This window comes from Pieris rapae, chromosome 7, assembly GCF_905147795.1.
Source record: "Pieris rapae chromosome 7, ilPieRapa1.1, whole genome shotgun sequence".
Lineage (NCBI taxonomy): Eukaryota > Metazoa > Arthropoda > Insecta > Lepidoptera > Pieridae > Pieris > Pieris rapae.
Window position 1 is genome coordinate 10,293,668 of NC_059515.1, and position 23,973 is coordinate 10,317,640.

Genomic DNA, 23,973 nt, shown 5'->3' on the forward strand with positions numbered 1-23,973 from the left:
TTTGTACTCATCGCCTGACAAGAAACGTGCTAAAACGAGGGACTAAAAGACGTTTCAAACGAATGTACTGATAAAACCTGTGATTTGACAATTGACATACGCCTCACTCGCCTTAGTCCTCACCCAGCATTTAATTTGCAAGTGATGCTAACTTTGGGATTTTCCCCCCAAGCTTAGGGGTAATCAAGATGTCCAGAAGATTTTTAGGGGTACTTTATTTAAGATTTTTTTTTCTGAACGCACGATTCTATACAATGTATATCAAGCTTCGAGCGCAATCAACAAACTAAACCAAATATAAACTCCAAGCCTGGCTACAACTTAAATATCGAAAAACAATAATTTTATGTGTAAAATTTGATTCTTCTGATCGTATGATGACAAACCACGCGATGCCTGAATTCGAAAAAAGAAAAGGTAAGTAATAAAAAATAAGAATCGTTTCATCTCATTGTTATTATCATTAATATTATCCGGTCATTTATTAACATATATAAATATGTCAAATGTACTTGCATAAATACAACAGCTATTTTTTATTACTTCTTCATATTATATTAAATTCATATTTGAAATTACCTCTCAAACCAACTGTATAACAATAACCTTTTATCTGCGGTTTCTGACTTTTTGATCGACATTTAGGAGTATCCGAAGTTGGTCCTAGGGGAAACATTTTATAGGTGTTGGCATCACTGCCTACATTTGAGTCTTGACTCTTGACTTACTGCGAATTTTCCGTTAAAAGACGCTATTGAAAAAACTTGCAGCGCATTAAAGGTACTGAAACAATATTAATACAAAAACGGTTGTAATTGTATAAATACCAATTTTATATGTATATATATATATTGAAAGTCAAATTGCGAACCAATTAATAATTTTTGTAGTACAGATTTGTAAGGCGTAATCATGCAGAATTTTTACGGTGGTGATTCCAATAATGATACAGAAAACGAGCGTAAAGATAAGGTAAGTAGGTTTTACTTAGTTAACACCAGCAATTTTTGACTTATACTATGTAAATAGCCTGCTTATGACGTAATATCTGCAACTTACCGGCTAGCAATTGACTAGCCCATACCATAAGGAGGCACAAATTCTAAATGCATACGCAGTACGCTTTACTTCGCAATAAATCAATACATAACGATCTTTTAATTCAGAAACGATACATGAAAATTTTGGCCAGTAGAAAGTCTTACTTATTTGTAAGTTAATAATTTGAAAACATTTCAACACTAAGTCGGCCATTTAATTGTTGTTTTCGTTGAGCTGTAAATATATGTATAATAATGAGTTTCGACACTGATAAATATGGCGTAAGGCAGGATTCTAGAAAGTTTTTCTGTAAATATATGTATAATTATGAGTTTCGAAACTGACAACTATTAAGGCGTAAGGCAGGCTTCTAGAAAGTTTTCTGTAACTGAATCAATAAAGAAACATAAAAGAACACTTTTAATAAACTTTCTTTTGTTAAATTTGCTATTTACGCATGAAATCCTTTCTATTTAGCTTTATGTATATAGCAATCGCCCCATTTAGGTGATCAAAATATGACTGAATTAAATTCTTAACAATAGAAAATCCTTTTCATCAAATGACTTGACAAATTGTAGTTTTTTTCCTTTATTTTTTTTTTGTAATAAATTATAGCTACTAACCTGTGTTACCATTATTGTATGAACACAGAAGATTACATAGAACATTTTGTACTGGATTTGCTTTTATTTATTATATGAATAATGTACTTTACAGTCTAATCTTCATGCTCATATGAAAAACCTGGATGACTCCTTCAATGATGATGCCTACAAAGGTAAGGAGCAAACTCAAGTGGATAAAGATATACAATATCGTCATGATCTAAAAGAGCAGTGTGAGGATAACTTTAAGAGGGCGCAGTATGATTATGAGGAGTCACATGCTGAGGCATCAAGAATCCAACAGGCTGGGAACTATACGTCAGAACAGTATCACCAGTAAGTTATTTTTTTTGCAAGAAATGTATAATTCTATTTTAATAAATTCTATCACATTTGGTGATATTGCATCAAGTAGTTTATTTAAAGTTGTATTTAGAATATTAGTCTAAGAAAATGTTAATTGTTTTTGCAATTGCATTAAATAGTAATAGATAAAATTAAACTTAGAAATGTATGCAATTAGGTTGGAGATTTATCCTCAATATTAAGCAACGGTGATACAGGACTACACTTTAAAGTCTTGAACAATTTCAGAGATCTTCAACAAAGACATGATGATTCAGTAAAACTACATGATGATATAGAGAGTTTTAAGAAAGACTGTGTCAATTTTAGGGAATTGCAAACAGCATTGATTAATTTAGAGGAAGACAGAATTGACAGACAGAGTCACGAAATCTCTGACAGGAGTTTAGTGGTGTAAGGTCATAGTGTCTTGTCTTGCTTTGTGCTCAATCCTGAATTGATTTTATATATAAATAATCATTTCAGAGGTTTAAAGTGTCATTGCTCACAAAACATAATTTCACCGCTTGAAATCCTTAATATTTTAATTGATGTAAAACTAATATTGGTAATCAAAATAAGTCAAATCATGGTTTTATATCAATACTAATTACCTCAGCTCTGACATTTGTGTCTTTGAATAAAACAATCTCTTCTCAAAAAGAGTTTTTATTGTTATGGGACATTAAGTTCCATAAAATAGTTATGTGTTTTGAGATCTGTGTTATGCAAAGATTTGGAGTGTTTTACCTGCATGAAGCACTAATTGATTTAATTAAATTACACCAGTTGCTAAACAATACACCTTTAGATTAAACAGACCAATTTAACATAGCTCTTGAATATAACATAACATAATGAATGGAACATAACTCTCAGAGAACACTTATTACAGAGAACACGAGAGGGAAAGAAAACTTAAAGACAAGGACGAATTGAACACCAGAATGTGCACTCGTATGGTGGCTCATGAGGTGAGTCCATATTTTGTATTATTTAACAAATTACTGAATGTTTATTAAGTAGTGCACTACTTTTGACTGATTATTATTTTATTTTTTTACAATTTATAAGCTCTATTTCCTTGTATATAAAAGAATTGTAAATTTTGATCAATAGCTATATAGTTGTTGCTGATGCTTAATTTTATTGTTTTATTACATACTAATAATACAATAAAATTATATTAGATAATAATTAATGGACATCGCTGAATCATTCCTTAATGTTCTCCAGGTGGAACGCCAAAATCGCGAAGATGTCATAACCGTCAGGCACGAGGATGAAGATCGTGAGAAGTTACGCCGAGAGGACGAGATGGTTTACGAGAAGAAACAAGAGGATAAAAGAGAACTGAATGACGGTCTTCTTACACAAATAGAGGAGAACAAGCAGTCGGTGCGGGACGAAAAGCAGAGGGAACTCAATTTTAGTGATCGGGTGAATAATTCATATTTATTTTATAATTTTGCTTTAAGAATTAAAGGGTCTGTCCGAAATGAGTGATAGGTACCAAAGACCATTTCATCATCTTCATCAATGGCCATCCAGCCCTTTGTGCCCACAATTGTTTCATGCTATGAAGTGATTGACAATTCAATCCTACCAAAGCAGCCGGTCTACTGGGTTTTGTCTGCTCAACAGCTTTTGAGTTCAGTGAGGAACTCGCGTTATATTTACTAATGTTGCACATTAGTAAATATAACGCTGATCCCACGGCTGAGATTTTTTATTTTTTGCCCTGTTGAACAAAGCCACATTTTACAAAACTTACGTTTTCCACGTCAAAGGGGTTTTTCGCTGCCAATACTGTTGTCGTCCTATATATAGATTATTGAACTGGCTGTTTCTCGGAGGCTTTTAAAACATTCCACAGAATTTTTGTTTTCTGTGACTAGATCCAGGTTGTCTGCAGGTAATTGGGTGGACTTATGAGATATAGTACATCAGTTTGGCATTTCTCCAATAGTTGGAGTGAACAGTGTTGACCTAGTGATCTCATCCATCGAGTCGTAGGCTCGTAGGTCGTCTGTGCACCAAAGAGCTCTATTCCTATGTGCACATTTAATACTCGCTTGTTCAGTGAAGGGAACCAATATGAGGAACCGGCTTGCCTTGGGCCCAGAAACCCGTCGGCGTATGCCTGTTAGATTGACAAATGATCATACAACAGATACAGAAATCGAATGCCAGTAATAAAAGGTTGTAGCTACATTATAATATAAGTTGAACAGTAGGTATGCAAGGGCGTCACCCTCTAAGGACATTGTACGTGGGAAATGCGTGGGTGACGTCACCTTGTATCTTATCATAGTAGTATTAGCCATCGTCATTTTAGTGTTCACGTTTAAGCTGATTTGATATTCATAAATAGACGGCGTGTGGGTATTCCGAATTTCGTCATCTTGTGTAATATGGCTTACGATAAATAAGATAAACATTTTTAAATAATTTATTTATATATTTATTCATAAGAAGATTCACAGCACAATACAAAAATAGATGAATATATACATAGCAACATGGGCCAATTATAAATCTTCACAAATAGTTTAATTTAAATGAATATATATAAGAAGAAGGTACCTAAACATTTCAAAAAATTTTAGTGTTAAACAAAACAATAACAATAAACAGAAAAACAGAATTTAATTTAATTTGATTTTAATACTCTTAAGGTTTGATAATCGTTTGGTTTTTGACTGGAAAGGTGATTGGCCAATTGATACCATGATGATCTTCTGTTCCAAAATAAACGTATTAATTATTATATGAATTAATTGCAATCGAGATTTACTATAAAACTTGACCTAAAATGGAAGTAGATACACAACAAACTGATATTTTCACTCAAATTATGTCTGTAACATACACACATTATTGTTCACAAAGTGGTTTCAGAGACTGTTGTGTTAAATTGTTTGTTTACATTATAATTACTGTTTTTGGTCTGGTTGATGTCTGTTAAAAGCTGTAATTGATTGATTTGTAGGCCAATGCCCTGATGGAACTGGAAGACGAGAGGGAGGAAGAGAGAGCTCGCAGGAAGAAAGAAAGGGACGACCAGTACTTCGCAGACTTGAGACAGCAGATCGCGGACAACGCGGTTCGCAGGCAGAAGCAGAAGGAACAAGACGCCATGTAGGGTAAGAAGAGATTGAATTGATTGATTGGTTCTCCAATAAACTCAAAATAATTTCTCAGTGGTTCTTTTAATTCGTGTACCGCTAAACAGCAACGATTACTGATGATAACTATTTAAACCAGTATTATTATTTTTAACTTTAAAGAATTAAAACTCTTATCTATCTCAAAATTATAATTAATTCAGTGTGAACAATGCCACATTTTCGCTTTAATATATTTATCTTTTTTTATTCCTGTAGAACTGTACAAATAACAAACAATATACTTTTTTCAGGTGGTTAAGGCTAGGTGCCCGAGCTTGAAGACTGCAAACAAAATCTCATAAAGATATAAAGCCTGCTATTTTTATTAACTTAGCATTAGTTACGTTATGTATTTTGCACATGTAATGTATTCATCACTTAAAATTCTCTCCAACTCAGATTAACAATTACATCCGGTAGATGGCGTTGTATTCTGACATTCCGTATTCTAAACCGAGTGAGCCTTCCAGTCAGCTGTCACGCTCTGAAGACAATGCAACATCTGACATTGACAGAATCCAAAACGAACCTTGCGAGTTTCGACTGAGCGTCCTACTAATATGTAATAACTAATAGCGCATTGAAAGTAAATTCTTTCCAGGGATGATCTATATTGGAAAAACATCCATGATTTTTATTATAATAATTATTGACAAAGATATACAATACAGTAAAATGGTTCGAAATTTATTGAGAAACAACCAATTGTTACATATTTCAATATTTTTTATCAATTGACTGAATGAAAAGTGAAAAAAGTCTTTATGTTGATAAAAAATAGTGAGTAGTGTAAGAGCGAAAGAGCGAGACTACGAAGAACGAACGAAGGGAATGACCGGTGCGCAGTGAATGAATACACGTCCAAGATTTTAATAAATCTGTTAACATCGATGTCACGATGTTTTTTGTGTTTTTGCTTTCAAAGTCGATGATAATTGTACTTCAAAATCAACAATAAATTTGTACTGGTTGTAGGAAAGACGAGACTCGAGTGGTTCTGTATCTGTATTATTGACTGAATAAAATCACTTGGATTAGAAAATATAGAGACGGAGGAATATTAATCAAATGTTCAAAGCAATGTAAACATTTTGAGCATTAGGAAAGCTTAGCATTTCGGATTTGCATTTTTGAATTTTGCCTTTACTATGGTAATATACTCATTATTATCAAGCTTATATGCTTTGATGTGAAAAGTAAATATTAAAAATAAATGTTTTTTATTTTATGATGCCCGTCATTTCTGATATTAATTATATTATTTCTTCCCGATATAGCGCAATATTGAAATAGTTTTATGATTACAATTGGAAACTGAAAGGTTGCTGTGCCAGTTAAGTTGTGGCTGTCTGAAAGGTAAGCTATCTTTCAAAGCGAAAAATTTGATGCGCTTGGTATTATTACTGCATACGTCAAGGCGTTGGGTTGAATCATGTAGTCGACATTATTCTTATGGTAGGTTTACACGCTTGCCAAGCCTTGGCACACTGCAAACTGTGCCAAGCCGCCACAAATCTCGTTTGGCGTTTGGATGGCGTTTACACGCTTGTGAATGCGTCAGTCTGCAATATACATCCAAGCATGGCAGACACCGCACTTGTGACGGCTATTACATTTGGTTTAACGTACTTTTAAACATCATCAAACCATAACATGATATGATATGATGATCTTTTTTTACATCGGATTCCAGATGCATGGTTCCATTTGGTAATGTTCCAGAAACGAAAGACTCTCCTCATTAAAAATAAAATAAAATACATAGATCACAATGGCTTCTAAACGCGGACCAACATGTAAATGCATCGCAAGCGCTTGCCGCAAACGCCCTTTGATCTGCGTTAAAAAACCGACACTCGACTGGATCGGAAGCAAGCCGGCACAAGCCCACGCAAACCAAGCCAAACGCCCTGTTTACATGCTTGCGATTGACGATGCTTGCCAAGGATTGGCAAGCGTGTAAACCTACCATTAAAGAGCGAGCTGTATCTATTAAGGCTTGGGGGAAGCCCCAAGAGCATAGGCTGTTCAAGTATTAACATAAGCACGATAGGGGGGGTCTGATCAACAATATTATCACAATTATTACCAATTTTTCTTTTTGTTTGAAAGTTTTTTGAAGATTTCTACCTATCTTGCTTATATGTACTAAAATCATTTTTGATAAGTAGAGATATGTAAAGAAACAGTAAATCTTGTGTAACCCTTGAAAGGGGCTCCATCCATTGTGGTGACTGGTCGTACTTGAATTCGTGTTTGCGGTGATATTAGTTGTTTATACTACGTCTTTGCGTGTTGTTCTCACGAGTACGTAAGTGCGTGCTCCTATTTCACCATGCCTCCTGCTGATAGAGGACAAATCTTTGTTTTTAATTTTTTATTATTTTTTATTCTTTATTACTCAATATTTCATATGGAACATGGTGTAGTGGTTGCAGCTCCTTACAAGCATTGTGTAAAAAAAAAACGATTAAAAAGAGTGGCGGAGAGTTTATTGCCAGTTCTTCTCTTCCGTTCTACGCCCTTGATTTGAGAACTGGCAGTAAATGTAAAATTAAATTCATTTAATATTTCTTTTTTGACGTTCATAAGTGTACATTGTTACCTACATGAATAAATAAATTTTGAATTTGAATTAATACTGGTGGTAATATAGGTCGCTGCACAGGACTACATGCGATTGAATCATTATTTAACTAATGTGGTGGTAAGAATGTTAAATTGCACCCAAACAAAAAGATTATATCGTTAACTATAAACTACTGCTGCTAATAGAACGATGAGACTATGAATCGTAGTGCATTCTTCCCTGAACACATTCTCGACACCAGATAAGTCCAGGATCTTCCGAGAAGGAAGACGGAAACGGGACACTGCCTATCACCTAATACGATCGTGAGCTTTGGTGTGACAATAAGTACCTACCTAATAAACTTATTAATTTATGCTTTCGAATGTAGGAGAATTAAAAATCTATTAATTTTCGGATATAAGTTTGCATACCTACGTAAACTAACGACGAAAAATATAAAAAAAATTACTTTTATCCATATAAACATGACATTTTCCACTTTTATTAGACAGGCGACCATCTATGTCTATTTTTACAATATACGATGTGCAAATAAAATTAATATCAGGTAAAGCATTGGATATTAAAAAGGGTAAGTGTAGGATGACAATGATGTCAGATAATCGCCGATTATAGCATAGATTTCCCAAATACATAATATATTCTAAGTTGTAAATACAGAATAATTATCAACGGATGCCGAGGCAGAATACGGAATTCCACCCGTATCACCTCGACGTCTGCGGTTTCGCAACTGAGCTTTTTTAGGGAGTTTTTGCCATGTAGGTACCTACCAGCATTATATAGAACTAGCTGCCCTCCAAGTTTCCGATTCAAGAATAGAGCGTACCAAATCTTAAAAGGCCGGCCGGACGCCTCCGGCCCTCTGGCATTGAGTGTCCATAAGCGGTGGTAACACTTAATGACAGCCCGTATGCAGAAATGTTTAATAAAAAATATTATCCGAAATTTCAAATATGACTAACATAACAAATAGTTTCCGTTTCGATCTTATTTCTTAAACGTTAAACATACCATGAGACTGAATCGATAAACTTTTTTTTCACTTTATTCTTAAAGTAATACTGAAAAAGATTTTTCTTTTTAATAGGTAATTCTACCCAAGTATGTTTTGATTAAAGGCTTTAGACTGCATCCGATAACACTCTACAATATTTAAAAAAATACAAAATTCATGTTGACCCTACAGTTGAAAGGGCTCGCATTTGGTCGCAATAAAGAAGCGAAATGGCCGCATCAGCAGTTCAGCAAACACGGTCCCATTGAGATAGATAAAAATCGCAAAATCCCTCCATTCAGGTTAAATTGACACTCCATACGGGTTTATTTGCCGAGTGCCATTACAACGGCTTATCGCCCTACAACAGACTAAATTTGTTTTATAAAAATATTTGCTAACACTTTTTTATGGTAATAACTTTTGCCAGGATTATTTTTGGCATATATTTAATACTCGCCACTGTCCGGACTTCGTTCGCCTGGAACATGGTTTACCTCCGAATAATGTATCCTTACCTATGTATGTATAAGAGAATTCTCTCTCTTATATTAATGTTTTACAGATTAAATCAATTAAACACAGTATATTTAATTAATTTTAAATGAATGCGGAACAAAAAAGTATACTTCAAATAATTATTTTATTCTTTTTCTTTTCCATTTTTTCCTCCCAACGTTCAACGTTGATTCTGAATTCAATTTGGTCTTCGATATGTTTCTTTTCTATATTTCCCCAGTGAGTTTTCTCAATGTACCATTTGTGGTACTTCTCATGGTCCTGTAAAATATTGCTTTATTCCTTACATACCAAAATAGGTTTAAAATTTTTAAATATAAATACTACGATTTGGTCACTGTATTGAGTATGTATGTATGAGTATCTATGTATTTTTCTAAAAAGTAAAAACTTATAGTAAATTCAGATCTGAGCTACCTATAGATAAAAGGAAGTTTCATTTTGCGCACTTAGTTTCAAAACCAAAACTTTGGAGCTACCCTTGATCTTAGGCCTTTGGTTTCTGTATAAATCTGTGATATTTTTTGTTACGGATATTTTTTTATTATTGCAGCTTGTAAGCGATTAGGAAAAGGTTATAGTTTTTGTATTTATGAAAGTATTTTTATTTAACTGAGGTGAAAGTTAATTATGCACACTGTTGAACCTACAAAAGTCCGTACAACTCCACTTCAGCCAATCGTATGAGATCCTACACAATTCTATAACATGAGTACTGAGTAGGTATACACCCGTTAATCTACCTGGTCTACTACGCATCCTTAATATCCCAGGTAGCAGGAAATCAATGCTACTAACCTCTGGTTCTTCGTCGTCTTGTAAAAAATAATCGTAGACTTCTTCAGGGGACAATCCACTGGCCGCTATTCTGTAATTGTATAAACATTATTAAACATTACGTTAAATATATATGTATTTTTTCGTAAACTTTTTTCCTACGTGCGTTCAGCAGTACCTATACAATCACTTAGATATTTTTATAAGTGTTTCCAGATCGACTACATCGAAACACTTTTCCACAGAATTGTTTTTCTTAGATTTGAGTTAAAATATACATACTTGATGCTTCGATTCGCAGTTATGAATGCTTCTAGCTTTCTCTTGAGATATCCTACAGAATGTCCCTGCAATTGATGTGCGAGGCTCTGTATGTCCAATGAAGGCGGTAATATTCTGTTGCTAAAATAAATGAAACAAAGAGAATAATATGTAGATTATCATGTTGGTGTGTCCGTTATTTTAAATCAATCAAGGATTCCTTGCATTGTACGATTTGCACGTATTATATAGTTTGGGAAATAATTGTTGATGTTTTTATTTTACAACTCAAACTCACACTTTCTATTCGTTACGTTGGTTTCTAAAATAAGTATGTATGAAAATTCTTCATTCTTTGCGCGCTCCAAACCAATTGGTAAAATTATTTACTCAAATACTTGGATACTAATTGTACATGTATGATCTTGAAATAGTCGATATTACTACTAAACTACATAAAACTTTTAAATGCTTATATTGCCATCTTCCACAGTGGGCTGATGAGCTCAAACAAGTTATAAGAAAGAAGGGAATGTATTAGGAGCCAAATTCTTACGTAGACAGAGAGGTCCTTGAAAAAAATAAAATTATTTTGGTATAAATTTTTAATTGTATCTTTTGTACGGATATAATTATTTGAAGGAATAAATGGGGCTTAATTATTTATTATAACCACACGGTTCGAGTGCTTTTCAGTAACCATGGTCGCACAATATTGATCTTGTCTTCGGTTGAAAAATATACCTAATAATCTTTACAAGGCTAATAAACCAAAAAATCTTTGACTTGTTTCGTTATTACTTAATTGTCAATAAAATACTTTTTTCTAGAAGCTTTATGTATGTTTGAATGCTTTAGAAAAAACTACCTTGAAACCCAATTCCTTAATATAAGCTGCGTAGTTGAATACACAGTGGGCGGCATAAGTACCACAGTCGGAAAATGTTTGGTGATCTGTGTGCTTTTGGTTAACCAAGGAACAACACACGTTCCTGTAAACATATAGTAATTACATGTTTTTAATTATTTATAGAAGGTACATAATTCATAGATAATCACTGAAGATGGACACTAAGTCGGTGGATTGATATAAATATACCTATAAGAGAAATTTTGTCTGTTTGTTGAATCTTTCTCGTTAACCGTTTCACTAACAGCTTCCTCAGTGCAGTGAAATTTGTTGCTTCGCCAACTGGAGCCTTTAAAAGAAAAAATATATATTTCTACCCAACGAAATACTACTAAGATTTTAAGTATTTTTTAATTATTTTCCAGAGGTTTTAAGTTTGAACACTGGCGGTGGACTAATAAAATTTTTTTCGTGTCTCAATTTATACCTACTTGCCGCACAGTAATAGGGCTAACAATTGGCGATGTGTAAATAAAAGATAACAAAACTGATTCATTAACCAAACCAAATCAATGTGAGATATGCGCATCCTGAATATTATTGCATATGAGACAGATATATTTAGTTACACACTGGCTAAATTCTCAATGACAGGTTTATTAATTATTAGCTATAAATAGGTTAAGTTTTTGTTTTATTATATTTTGAGTTTAATTTTTATATTTGTTTTCTATTGTAGTAGTATTAAGTTACAATAAAAATAGGAAATAAATAAATAACTACACCTAAATATAATTTAATATGTAGTCTATCAGTAAAAAGAGATAGTCGGTGGCAAGGAATAAATTTAAATCATAAAAAAGTATAGGTACCGTTCTCGTGTACAATCTGTTGACATGTCTAATATAGATAATTGAAGGTTGCGTAGCGTGAGCACAGAGCAGCAGATCGGCTACCAAACTTTTTATTTCGTCTCTTGATTTGTTTTGAAATTCCAGTAGGTTCAAGTCATATAGAGTTGCATCTGTAAATCATATTCATTGTGTCCTACGTTCAGACGATCAGAACAAAGTTAAAGGGTTCATACGCAAAGACAAAAGTAGAAGTTTGCGATGGTAATAGACACTTTGTTATATACTTGTTGTTTTCTTTCATAATAATTATCTAAAAAGTTTTTTTGGTAATTGTGCAAAATGTATCTCTGCATCTCTAATAAAATATATTTAAAAAATCTTTTTATTATTATCCTCTACTATTATAATCGATAAACTCTACGGGTTGTTTAAATGGGGAGCATTATTTATGATCCTCAGTAAGAAAATGTTTTTTCTTAAAATGATATGAAATAAAATCGTTTATATACTACTATAGTGGTACAATTAGATAGATTCATTTAGTATAATAATATAAATAGCATGAAAAGACAGGCAGAATCAAGACAAAAATAGAGACATCTGAAAAGGGTTGTTATTACATTTTTGCATCTTAATAAATTTAGAATTCCAACTAGTTCAACAACTAATATGCAACACGTTGGAAACTTTAATCTCCAGAATAATAAGAACGTTAAGCAGATAATAAAAACTTATACAACGCACTAGCGAGCTCTCTCGCTCTCAGTTTTGTTTGAATTCTGGTAAATAATTAAATAAAAAGAAAATTAAAATTCATACCATTAATAGTTGCCATTGTGTGAACTAAAACAGTTTTGCCGCTCCCCCTCGGTCCGATGAGGAGAATCCTTCTAAACCCATGGATCACTTCACGACATCTCTCCCACCATACACTACGGGTTTCACCACCAAACGGGTGGACTAGTCTGCAAAATGCCAAACGGTTCAGACAGTATAGGTTCCATTCCCAACATTCCCTCTTTCCGTAAGATTTTAATTAAGAAACACTTTTCTACTTTTTTTTTTTTTTAGTAGCTGCATACGAGTAAATATTTTGCTAAGCGGTAAGCAGATATGGCGCGTTATAAGGTACAGTCTAAAATTCGTACTATTAGCGTGTTTATCCAATTTAAAAGGACAGCAGATACGTATCAGAATGAGACTAGTAGACTAAAATCAAGTCGGCTGCGTGATGGCGACGTGTATCTCTGTATATATTACAACAAAAAAAAAAACAAGAATAATGTCTTTTAATAAGAAATAATATTTACTCTGGTCGTAAATAATTATTTAAGACTAGTAGGCAAAGAACCGATCCCCTATTTGCATTTTAAATCGATCTAGACGCAAAAATATCTTCGTTAGTACTGTATGTTTACTAAGTTTAATATTTGTAAGTCTGTGGGGTTGCATAGCTCAACCCCATAACCAAGAAAACTCTTACTTATGATACTCAATTTTTATCATTTCTTATCATACTTAAACTGATATTTAATTTAGTTAAATTAATAAATTTTGGAAATTGAGTAGAAAAGCAATGCATTAATTTTCGTTTTATTATATCAAATGTTACTTAGCAAAAATTAATCATACTTTAAGTCACATTTTAGTTTGTCGCCTGCATAGTTGTAATCGCCCAAAAAATCTTCAATCTCTGTTGTAGGATATTCAACGAGGATGCCTTTCACAGCTAATTCCTAAAAAGTTGACTCGCAATATTAATTTTATAAGTTTTGTTGCTTAAACCTTATCTAAATCCGTAATATTGATAAAATCATAATGAAATTTGCATTTTATCGAAATATTGCATTAGCTAATTGAGTATTTCAAATTAAAAACATCCTAAAATTGATGAAAATTGTTAATGCCATATATAAGTCCAATATTTAGTATAAATATTCTTAGTTACAACATTTCTGATCGATATAAAATAAGTGGCGTTACAACCTTTTTAGTCTTGGCCTCAGATTTCTGTATCTGTTTCATGATCATTTGTCAATCTATAAGGCAAGTAGGTGATCAGCCTTCTGTGCTTCACACAAGTTGGCGCTAAGTCAAGCCGGTTTCCTCACAATGTTTTCCTTCACCTTTCGAGCGAATGTTAAATGCGCACATAGAAAGAAAGCACAGAAGTTCAAAGACGACTCAGGAAGTCTGGGATGAGAGTAGCAAAGCCACTAGGCCAACACTGCTATATTCCTGATTGATATACCTGGTATTAAATGTCACTAACACCATAAATAATGTAAGATACTAACACACAATTTATCAAATAAAACGTCCTTTTGCACTATTTTAGGTTTTCGTTTCTTTTTGACTCGTTGCGAACTTTCCTTTATATATTCTGGCATTTCTACCTCATTTATTTTATAGTCTTCTTTTAAAGCTGCCATTAGCATCTGATATTCCCTTCTAGAAATATATAATTATTCCGTTTGGCTGTTTAAATTTTCGGGTATAAATTGATTTAACATGCAAGTTTGTTTAGCCTATTACATAAATATGTGATGACTGCAAGGGCCATATGTAATTTTATCTGTCTATATCTATATAAAGTATCAGTATGTAGTTGAAAATGGCCTGCCCTCTGTTAATGTGATTATTACATAATTATTCGTTAAAAATACGTTTCGTTAATAACATAAAACCCATATTTTTAATGATTAAGTGATAACAATGTTTAAAATTAATAGATAACCTTATATCTTCATCAATTGATAGTAAAATTTCTTCATTAGCCTCACAATATATATTTTGTATATCTATTTCGTTTATAAATCCTTTTTTAACTTCTAAAATATTCAATTTATCCCAGTCTGACCAATGAGTTTTATAATCTTCGATAGACTGAAAGTTATTAAGCTTAAAGTTTTCAATTATAATTAACTCTCATTAACGAATCCAATTGTAGAGTTGGTTGGAAGGTACTTATTTAATATTCCATATTATAAACATTATCCTAAATAATATTACTTGCCGGTGTGGTAATTTAATATGTATGTTTCTTAAAGCATAACAAATAAAAAATATATTTAAAAATAATATGTAGTAATATTATTCTATATCAAAATTTTATTAGTAATAGCTAAAGTTCTTGTTTAAAACACGTAAAAATGACAACTTTACGTAACTATACCTCTATTAAAGGAATAATTTTCTTTGAAGCTGGGAAATTGTATCCTGGATGCATATTTGGATTTTTCATGATTTTCTTCAACAACTCTGCTTCCAGCTTCTTTTTTCTTATTTCCTCCTTTTTTATTATCAACTCTTCTCTTTTAGCTTCCATTTTCTCATATTTAAGCTAACAAGGCGGTAAAGATATATTTCATTGAATAGCTAGCTAATTTATTAGATTTTTATTTATTTACACTTTGTTACATATAAAAATTAATAATAACTAAAACTAAAATAAAATTTAAAATAAAGTAAGTATAATAAATTTGTTAAAGCCAATATTAGGGTTAATTAGTCATAATTGATATACTATCGATTCTGACTCATTAGAAACGATATATGTAATAATAACGAGCTGAAAAAGAAATTATCAAAAAGAAGGAATTGTTGCTTCCCGAGATGGTAAGGTTTAATAAATTATTAATTAATTACTGAGAGAGTTCTTTATAATTTATCAACTTCAACTACGTGTGGAAACTACAAGAAAAACATTTTTATTGAAACGGCGAAACATCGTTAATATAAAAACGAAACTAAGCTCCCAGTTCAGCCTAGTTGTAAACGAAAGAAACTACCTCAGCTGCTGTTTTATTCTTTTTAGCTTTCTTTTGTTCCACATATGTCTTGTACAATTCTAACCACTCAGACGGTGTCGGTAATTCTTCTTTTATTATATTTACCAGTCCACCTCGACTCTCTTTGGGTATCACATGGAAAAACTGTACTTCATCGAACCTGTGCATTGGAAGAATGCTCATTAATTTTATCTTATTTTATTTATTTATGTATACATTCTAAAACAATGTGTATGCCAAGGAAATATGACATCACAAATTTAACACACTTACACATACAAATCAATTACATTAGAACTTAAGCTATATCAAAAGAAAAACTAAAGAAACGGCCACAAAATAAACAAAATAATTACTAATATTAACTAACAAAATAAACTATTAATTATACTAAACTAAAAAGATAAAATGGCAGTAAAAAACAAACAAAAATTCAAAACTTAAACCACATTAAGATTTAAGATCCTGCAAAACAAAGTTACGGAATGTTGGTAGACTGTTGTAAAACACATCAATATTTTCATCAGCGTTCAAGTAATGAAGTTGTAAGAGCGAGATAGCCTACATTAAATATATTAAAAACTACAACATGGTTGTGACTTGTGTGTGACGGTCGAAAATAAATTGGTTAATAAATTTCCGTTATGCTGAACATACTATTATTACTATTACAATAATAATATTACACTGAGCAAGAAAATTTAAAATTATAAATTAGACCACGCGGATAATTTTAAACGGCTCTGATATATGAGTCTTTGATTAAAGATTTGCTTTTCTCAACAAATAAGAATCGCAATACAGCAAGGAAATGCTCCCAGCGTTAAAGGTGCCACAGGGACCAAACTATTTTAAATTTGTTTATATTTTATTAATTTTTAATTATTTTTATTATGTCTATTTAGGTTAAGAAAATTGTAAATAAGTACTTTATTTTGATAGTTATGTTTAGGTTTTAATAATAGTAATAATATAATAATTAACCGATGAATGATTTTCAACATTTTGACATGAAACGAACTGTGTTAATTACCATCGCTTAAACCAATCTCGAATATAATCGCGATAATCATCAGCAACTGAATCTTTCCTTTGTTTTAAGAAAATATTTTTCTTATTAATGTAGTCGTTTTTCCATTTCTCATTCAATTCGTCGATGAGCTTACATCGTCCCAAATAAAGCTGAAAAAAAGAAACTTGTATTCTTATCAATTAAGCGAGTAAATTTTGCTAAGTCTTCATCTTCTACCACATTTACAATGGAGAGTGTTCAGCGGAGTTGTTTGTATTAATAAAGTCCTTCAAAAAAAGAGCCTGGCAATTCTTAAAAGGTAGACAACGCACTTGCGAGCCCTCTGGCAATGTGACTGACATGGGTAACATCAGATGAGCCTCCTGCCCGTTATCCTTGTTATTAAAAAATAAAACATTGAATTACTATCAAAAATAAGTACCTGCCTTTCCCTGTCTTGAAAACTGTTGTGATTTATGTGTCTACAAACGTTCATGCCTAATAGTTCTTGAATTTTACAATGTTTTATTCTTATTCGCTTCAGTTCAAAATACTTCCTGAAACAAATCACTAATTTTCTTTTCAATGTTATGTTTTTTGGCTTATACGTTTGATTTGAGGTCTGGATATTGGATAAAATTAACAAAATGTTGGTACAACATATAGAAATACCTATAATAGAATTTAATAGCGATTTTTGTTACTCATACACTTTTACCAAATAAACGTATACCTTATCACTTTTTGAATAATTTTAGCCCCTCTTTCCCTGATCTCCAAACTTGCTGGTGGCTTTAACGTCCCACTTAGTTCTTTTTCCCAAAGTATTCGTCTTTGTTGTCTCAGTATGTTTCGTTGTGTGATTTGTCTAAGAAATATTTGATAATTACATTTTGTTTCTGAAATTTGCGACATTCGCTCCTAATTGTCGAATAATCGTTTTTAATTCAATAAGTACACCCACGAAGAAGCAGTATTGGCCTAGTGGCTTCAGCGTGCGACTCTCATACCTAAGGTCGTAGGTCGATCCCGGGCTGTGCACCAACCGACTATCTATGTGCGCATTTAACATTTGCTCGAACGGTGAAGGAAAACATCGACGTGTATCATTGGAGTATCATATCACTGGAGGCTGATCACCTACTTGCATATTAGATTTAAAAATGATCATGAAACAGATTCAGAAATATGAGGCCAAGACCTAAAGATGTTGTAGCGCCACTGATTTTTTTAGACTCACGACTTTTTGAAAAAATAGAAAGTCTGAATAATATTACTATAGTCTGAATAATATTCTATATAGCTGAAATGCGTTTTATTTCTAAATAATTTTTTATATAAGGTTAACTGCTAGTCTTATCGCTAAGAAACGATATCTTCAAGTCAACCCTACGCAGGGAAATGAAAAAAAATATACTAAGGATAATTTGCAGAAAGTACATAACTAAATTAAAATATATAATACGTAACTGAAAATAAAGCTATACAATTACTGAACTTAAAAAAACTAACTTACTGGAAATTAAAAAAAACTCAAACTTTTACGTCTTAAAATGAAACTATCACTACGATAAAAAGTGTTGTATAAAACTTTACCGTGTCTTTTCATGTGCTTGTATGAGAGATAACAATTTCTTTCTTGTTAGTGTCTCTTCTGATATTTTCTCTTCAACTTCATAAATTGCTGTAATATTTATTCCCTTTGGTTTTGTTATTTCTTTAGCATCGTCAGGCTGATCCCACCAATTATCAATTTTGGGTTCACTGGGTGTCTCGTCAAAATTCTCTTCTGGATCTTCTAATAAAACAAACAATTAATTACTACACTGAGTGTCAATCACAATGGGGCAGGTCCACACATTTCTGCTTGATATTTTACCACAATCAATCAGGATATAAGGCATCTGTGGAAACAAGTATTGTTTCGCCGGTTATCAAATCTAGTCCCCGCGATAATAGCCATACGCTACGTTGAAAGTAATTTTTTCTTTAATTTTAATTTTAACTTTAATTAAACTTGTGTAAAACGCAAATGAATTAATATTTACAGAGATTAAATTATAGTTATACAGAATATAATTCAGCAGACAACTCAAAAGGAAATCATCGTGAGGGTACCGGCTTGCCTTAGACTTAAAAAGTCAAGGGCGAGCGTCAGGCATAGAAGGCCGATTACCTGCCCATTAGATTAACAAATGATCCTGAAACAGATACAGAAATCTGAGGCCAAGACCTGAAAACGTTGTAGCGCCATTGATTGTTATTATATATTATAGTTAATGCTCTCATTTTACTATCTAATATCGCCAGTATTTCTTTAAATGTGATTTTAAGAATACCTTCTTCACTTTTATATCGGGCTTTCTGAAATGCTTCACTGATAATGCGTTGAATGTTTTCAGGCCTATTATATTTGGAGGGCAAGCATTTTAATTCCGCATCAAATGTTGTGAGTTTATGTTTAATTAAACCTCCACAAAGGTACTCATAATAGCTGCCATCAAGTTTACGAAGTTGTTCTTTGAGTTCTAAAATCCTGAGGAGTAAAATTTTATCATAAATGTTTAATCCAAATTTATTGGGACCGAAGTTAGAGAGTCAATCATATGATGTATTCGCATTTAGTTGTATCGTCTCATGTGAAAATTCATGTGGGAAAAGTATACCTGAGTTTATCATATAGACGCCGCAAAAATAAAATCATAGCATAATAATACAAAATGGGCCTCGTAAAATTCAATTGTGTACCGTTAAGTTCTATAGTACTGAGAAATGGATTCTTTAGATTAATAATTACGTTTCATTTAATAAAGATTATGTGTCACCCTCAAACTATTGACAGTACCTGGATACAATGGATTTTATAATCTTTTGCATATACACTATCTTCTGGACCTGCAGATTATGTTGTAGACAGTCCAATGCATCATTGTAGCAAGACATGTAGCTCCCCAGTACTCCAGAAATTCTAAGGACAGCATCACACAACTCTTTGTCGTGTGCTTTATGTTCCTGTAATAAATAATACTTCCATTAGTGCATATGAACAGGAATTGCTCCACTACCATCTCGCCTTATTGTTATTAAATGGTTTAAAAATAACCTGATAATCCAAATCTACAATGATTGTTCGTTCTAACTTCTGAATAGCTTTTTGCCACTGTTGGAAATAGTAATCACTAGACATTTTGGATTTTTTATAAGTGAAAAATTATTTTGTTAACTTGGAGTTTGTTCAATCTCAGTGGTCATGATTTAAGTAGGTATAGGGCTATTACATCGAAAAAAAGATTTGTGAAAAATGTGTTTATTAGAATTATCTTATCAGTGTTTTAGAAAAACGAATCCGATTTATATACAAAACAATTGAATTATAGCTTCAATAAGACTGTTTTAGTTTTTTAAATATTCTTTTCATATCTTATCTTCACATCAGTCCCGTTATAAAATGCACGATTCATAAATTTCTACACCATACTGGCAAGTATGGTATCGCACTCCATCTAGAAGAAAAATCGGTGCATGCTGGGTTTTAAATGTAACACTAGGATTAACAATACAGTTTTATTAGAAGTTTTATTAGAAGAAGAGTTTAACCAAGAAAAATATTGTAATATCTGAATGAGGTGGTTAACAGTGACATTTAGTGGGAGCAAAGGGCAAACGATCACCATTACGTGTTATCGCCTGAAACGGAAACCCCTACATCATACCCGATGAGGGAAATAAGCGATCGCACTTGACGGCGACGTCCTTTCATCTTTTCAACTCATTTTATATTACACAACTACCAATAAACAATTATATTATTTACAACTTTATCACAAAGGCTCAAAGTTGAAAATGAAACACGCGATATGTGAGATAATCTTTTTATATCTTTCGGTTTTTAAATGTACAGATGCAAAACAAACTTTGTTATGTAAAATATGAACTTGTTTACTAAATTAAATGTTTTGAACACGCTACAAGGATCGCTTTGCCTGTTTCTCTTGTAGTACAATTACAATTTTCCATTCATGATATAATCTGTTACTAAAAAAGTAATACTGCCCTATGTAAACTTAATGTAATAATTGAGTGGGGCGCCTGTGTTATTTTAAAATAGTCTGTATATATATTTAATATCATTATTATATTTAATTGTATATATTTTTTTTTAACGGCGATTATTAGGACATTTCAATAAAAGGTAAAAATGTTTCAATTTTCTGAAATATTTTTCTAAACAATTTACAAACGTGTGTCAGAAGCATATATCAAATTTCTGGGTCGTGTCGTATCGCGTTGCATTCGTTGTAGCTTCCTGTCGCGCTCAATGCCCGCCATCTTGCCACCGGAAGTAGTAAAGCCTTCCGTAGCGACCTCTACGTAACGTCGGTGTTCATTATGTTTTTAAAAAGAATATTTGAAATTACCTTTTCGGGAGATATCATAAAATTGAATTAGAATGTCTCTCCAGTATTACATTCACTAAACTTTGGTAATTTTGTTGCGTGTTTTATTTTTAAAAATAATATTTGGAGATATTTCTCTGCTCGCTGACAAACCCGAGGTAATAGTAATTTAGAATTGTTGCATAAAAATGGTCTTTGTTTTTACAAAACATTTAGAAATATGTTTTGAGATAGGTTCTTCAAGCATAAAGTGAATTGAAAAATATTAACAACTCTCAAAGGATAGGTAATCGACACGCTAATGGAATACATCAAAAACTCTCATAAGAGATCTCATAAAAATTCGATACGCCCTCGAGGGATGAAAAATAAACTATTTTATATTCAATATTGAGGCAGTATCGAGGGTTACATGTTATTCAGGAGATGTCACAAATTGAAAACACGTTTATTGTGATTTTTACTTAAAATATAAAGCAATAATTCACCTATAAGAAGTTTACTGATATCGCAAGAAGTATATTGCTTAGGGTTTTGCAGGAAAAATGATTATTATTACGATATTTCGAAGCCAAATTGCCTGACAATGTTAAGATTAAACGGAAATTCAAAGAATAACTAATATTTCGTCATCGTTTGTACCAAAGAATGTGAAGGTTAAATATAACAGTCTCAGTCAAATAAGTATATTAAAATCAAAACATGTCTACAAAATTGTTGACACGTATTGCGTGCGTTACAACTAATCACCTAAATAATTAAGATTTGTGTTCATTATTTAAAACTCATAACAGAACACAAAGAAATTAAAAACAAGAGTAATTCGATTGTAGTTTTGCTAAAACAAAGTATTATTAGAGATAGTATAATTGTAATAAACAACGCGAAGACACGCCATTCCAAATTAACTTTGGTCGTAAATTGGGCACGCAAACAACTTTCAAATTGGCCCGCGGAGGCGACGTTTTCGCTAAATACCTATAAAAATGTCCACCCGTAGTGAAATATTGTTACTAATAATGAGGTGCAAGTAAAACGCGATCTTAAGAAATACAAACATAGTTTCCGGATAATATAAATAAGCTTTAAATTCGATATCTTTTTTATTGAATTTAATATAATTTATGCACAAAATACTTCTTAGTTGTACAAATACAAATAAAATGATTTTTATCAATATAAAATAATTACATTTTCACGCGAGGTGCGACCATTGTATAAAATTAGTTAAGCTTTGTAGTTTTCTGTACTTGGGGAAATGCATTGCGACTGCTAAGTGCGGGAGTTAGTTTGTGAAGATACTTGACACGACAAGTACACTTGCCATACCGGGCTATTTGCTTATAGTAATAGCTAGGGGAGATCGGGTCCAGGACTTGCAGAGATGGATCATCTTTTTCTTAACGCACTGACTCCTGCGGAGCGGAGAACGCTTGGAAACTATTCGTTACTAGAGTACTACGATGCTACAGCATCTACGTAACACTGCTCTACGAATAGCTGAATACCGCTATCTCTACGCTAGCTATACCCTAATACCATTTTTGTTTAATGTTGTTTAATTTCCTGACTATGTAGTCGTCAGAGGTATTGTATAGCTTACGTATATTGGCAACCCGGATGATAAAACATTACTACCTATTTCTTTTAACTACTTTTTGTATGACCTTTACAGCAAATCCCATAAAGATGCCTCTTAATTTAATGTTGAACATTATTTCCTTTAAATTCGTATCCATTAGTTTTATGCCCATAGCTTGGTCAGTGTTATAGCTATCGTATCCATACATTCCACATTTGGTCAGAACATGTAACACCGTCTCCTCAGCTGTATCGCCACAACAACAGGCAGCACTTTCTCTAATCCTGGATCTGTAAAGATACGAGAAGAAGCCACCGTGACCTGTCAACATCTGGGTAATACAATATTTACAAAATCGCTGGGGCCTATGGCTGGTGCCGTCACGGTGTAGGTTCGTATGTAAATTGCAGCACTTACCACGTCCGAATGGCACATTTGGCTGATAGCGCGTCGAGATATACTTTACCGCGCTATGAATTATCGCCTTCTATCTTTTATGTGAATCGTAAACTTACCTGACGATGAAGGAAGGATGTGTGTACCATACAACATACCGTGAAGATCGGAGTATATTTAAAAATATTACGTCGTTGTCAGAATTAAATTTTATAAAGGTCTGAAATATTTTTTTTTAGTTTTTTACCTTACTAGGGTTGGCTGGAGAAGATTGCTTGTTAACGATAAGGCTGCCCGTTGCATTCCTTCTAACCTGTATATATTATGTTATTTATAATTATGAAGTGTGAATAAAAAAAGTTTTTTAAACAAAATAATTCCTTTAGATATTTAATACATGTGGGTGAATAATAATAAAAACAAGCAATAAGAACAATTCATAAAAATTCAGAAGCCTCGTTTATCGAAATTAGAGATTTTGTATTTATTATACACGAAAAATTATAACATACATATAAGTTTAGCGATTTGTAACATAAAACCAAAGAAAGAAATATGTATTTTAAAAGACAAGAATACACTTAGCTTTTGTGTCGATAAAACAATAGCCTACCTACGTATGTAATCGCATATACGCAACGCATATAACCTTGATAAAGCCTTTGTGTACAATACATGAAGCGCACGTCAATAAGGCCAGCACATAAACAGACAAAGGCTACCCATCATCGGGAACTGCATTAGCCCGCCTGTAAATTTTGCCTCTTAATCGTCTGCTAC

The 23,973-nt window shown here is 32.5% G+C and overlaps 2 protein-coding genes across 5 annotated transcripts; one reads left to right on the top strand and one right to left on the bottom strand.

Moving 5' to 3' along the window:
• The first annotated feature begins 691 nt into the window (after positions 1-691).
• Positions 692-6,395, top strand: LOC111002794 (trichohyalin). 4 transcript variants are annotated; one of them, XM_022273020.2, is made up of 8 exons: positions 692-780; positions 891-972; positions 1,762-1,985; positions 2,244-2,408; positions 2,890-2,968; positions 3,231-3,434; positions 4,987-5,140; positions 5,416-6,395. In XM_022273020.2, the coding sequence occupies exons 2-7, from the start codon at positions 913-915 to the stop codon at positions 5,137-5,139; spliced, it is 885 nt and encodes a 294-aa protein (XP_022128712.2). In that variant the 5' UTR covers positions 692-780; positions 891-912; the 3' UTR covers position 5,140; positions 5,416-6,395. The 4 variants fall into 4 exon arrangements, with proteins under 4 accessions (XP_022128712.2, XP_022128714.2, XP_022128711.2 ...); XM_022273022.2 differs by having other exon boundaries at positions 707-780; positions 896-972; XM_022273019.2 differs by lacking the exons at positions 692-780; positions 891-972 and adding an exon at positions 1,099-1,211.
• A 2,989-nt stretch (positions 6,396-9,384) lies between these two features.
• Positions 9,385-20,011, bottom strand: LOC111002782. Its single transcript, XM_045629013.1, has 18 exons — positions 19,922-20,011; positions 19,664-19,830; positions 19,290-19,354; positions 18,415-18,613; positions 17,552-17,686; positions 17,261-17,375; positions 16,840-16,988; positions 15,807-15,966; positions 15,191-15,358; positions 14,753-14,901; positions 14,313-14,466; positions 13,648-13,751; positions 12,835-12,980; positions 11,411-11,503; positions 11,180-11,303; positions 10,333-10,452; positions 10,003-10,141; positions 9,385-9,534 (listed from the first exon to the last, which is right to left on the bottom strand). Exons 1-18 carry the CDS (start codon positions 20,003-20,005, stop codon positions 9,385-9,387), a joined length of 2,421 nt encoding a protein of 806 aa, XP_045484969.1. The 5' UTR covers positions 20,006-20,011.
• Positions 20,012-23,973: the final 3,962 nt, after the last annotated feature.

What these genes read in the sequence shown, in the direction of transcription:
- LOC111002794 (XM_022273019.2), top strand. Translation starts at nt 1,107, where the DNA reads ATGCATACGCAGTACGCTTTACTTCGCAATAAATCAATACATAACGAT. An exon ending in GTAGAAAGTCTTACTTATTT is followed by an intron (nt 1,212 to 1,761) that starts GTAAGTTAATAA and finishes TGTACTTTACAG; the next exon opens with TCTAATCTTCATGCTCATAT. An exon ending in TCTGACAGGAGTTTAGTGGT is followed by an intron (nt 2,409 to 2,889) that starts GTAAGGTCATAG and finishes CACTTATTACAG; the next exon opens with AGAACACGAGAGGGAAAGAA.
- LOC111002782 (XM_045629013.1), bottom strand. Translation starts at nt 20,005, where the DNA reads ATGTCTAGTGATTACTATTTCCAACAGTGGCAAAAAGCTATTCAGAAG. An exon ending in TTATGAGTACCTTTGTGGAG is followed by an intron (nt 18,614 to 19,289) that starts GTTTAATTAAAC and finishes TTTTATTAGAAG; the next exon opens with ATCCAGAAGAGAATTTTGAC. An exon ending in TTTTATTTGATAAATTGTGT is followed by an intron (nt 13,752 to 14,312) that starts GTTAGTATCTTA and finishes TCAACTTTTTAG; the next exon opens with GAATTAGCTGTGAAAGGCAT.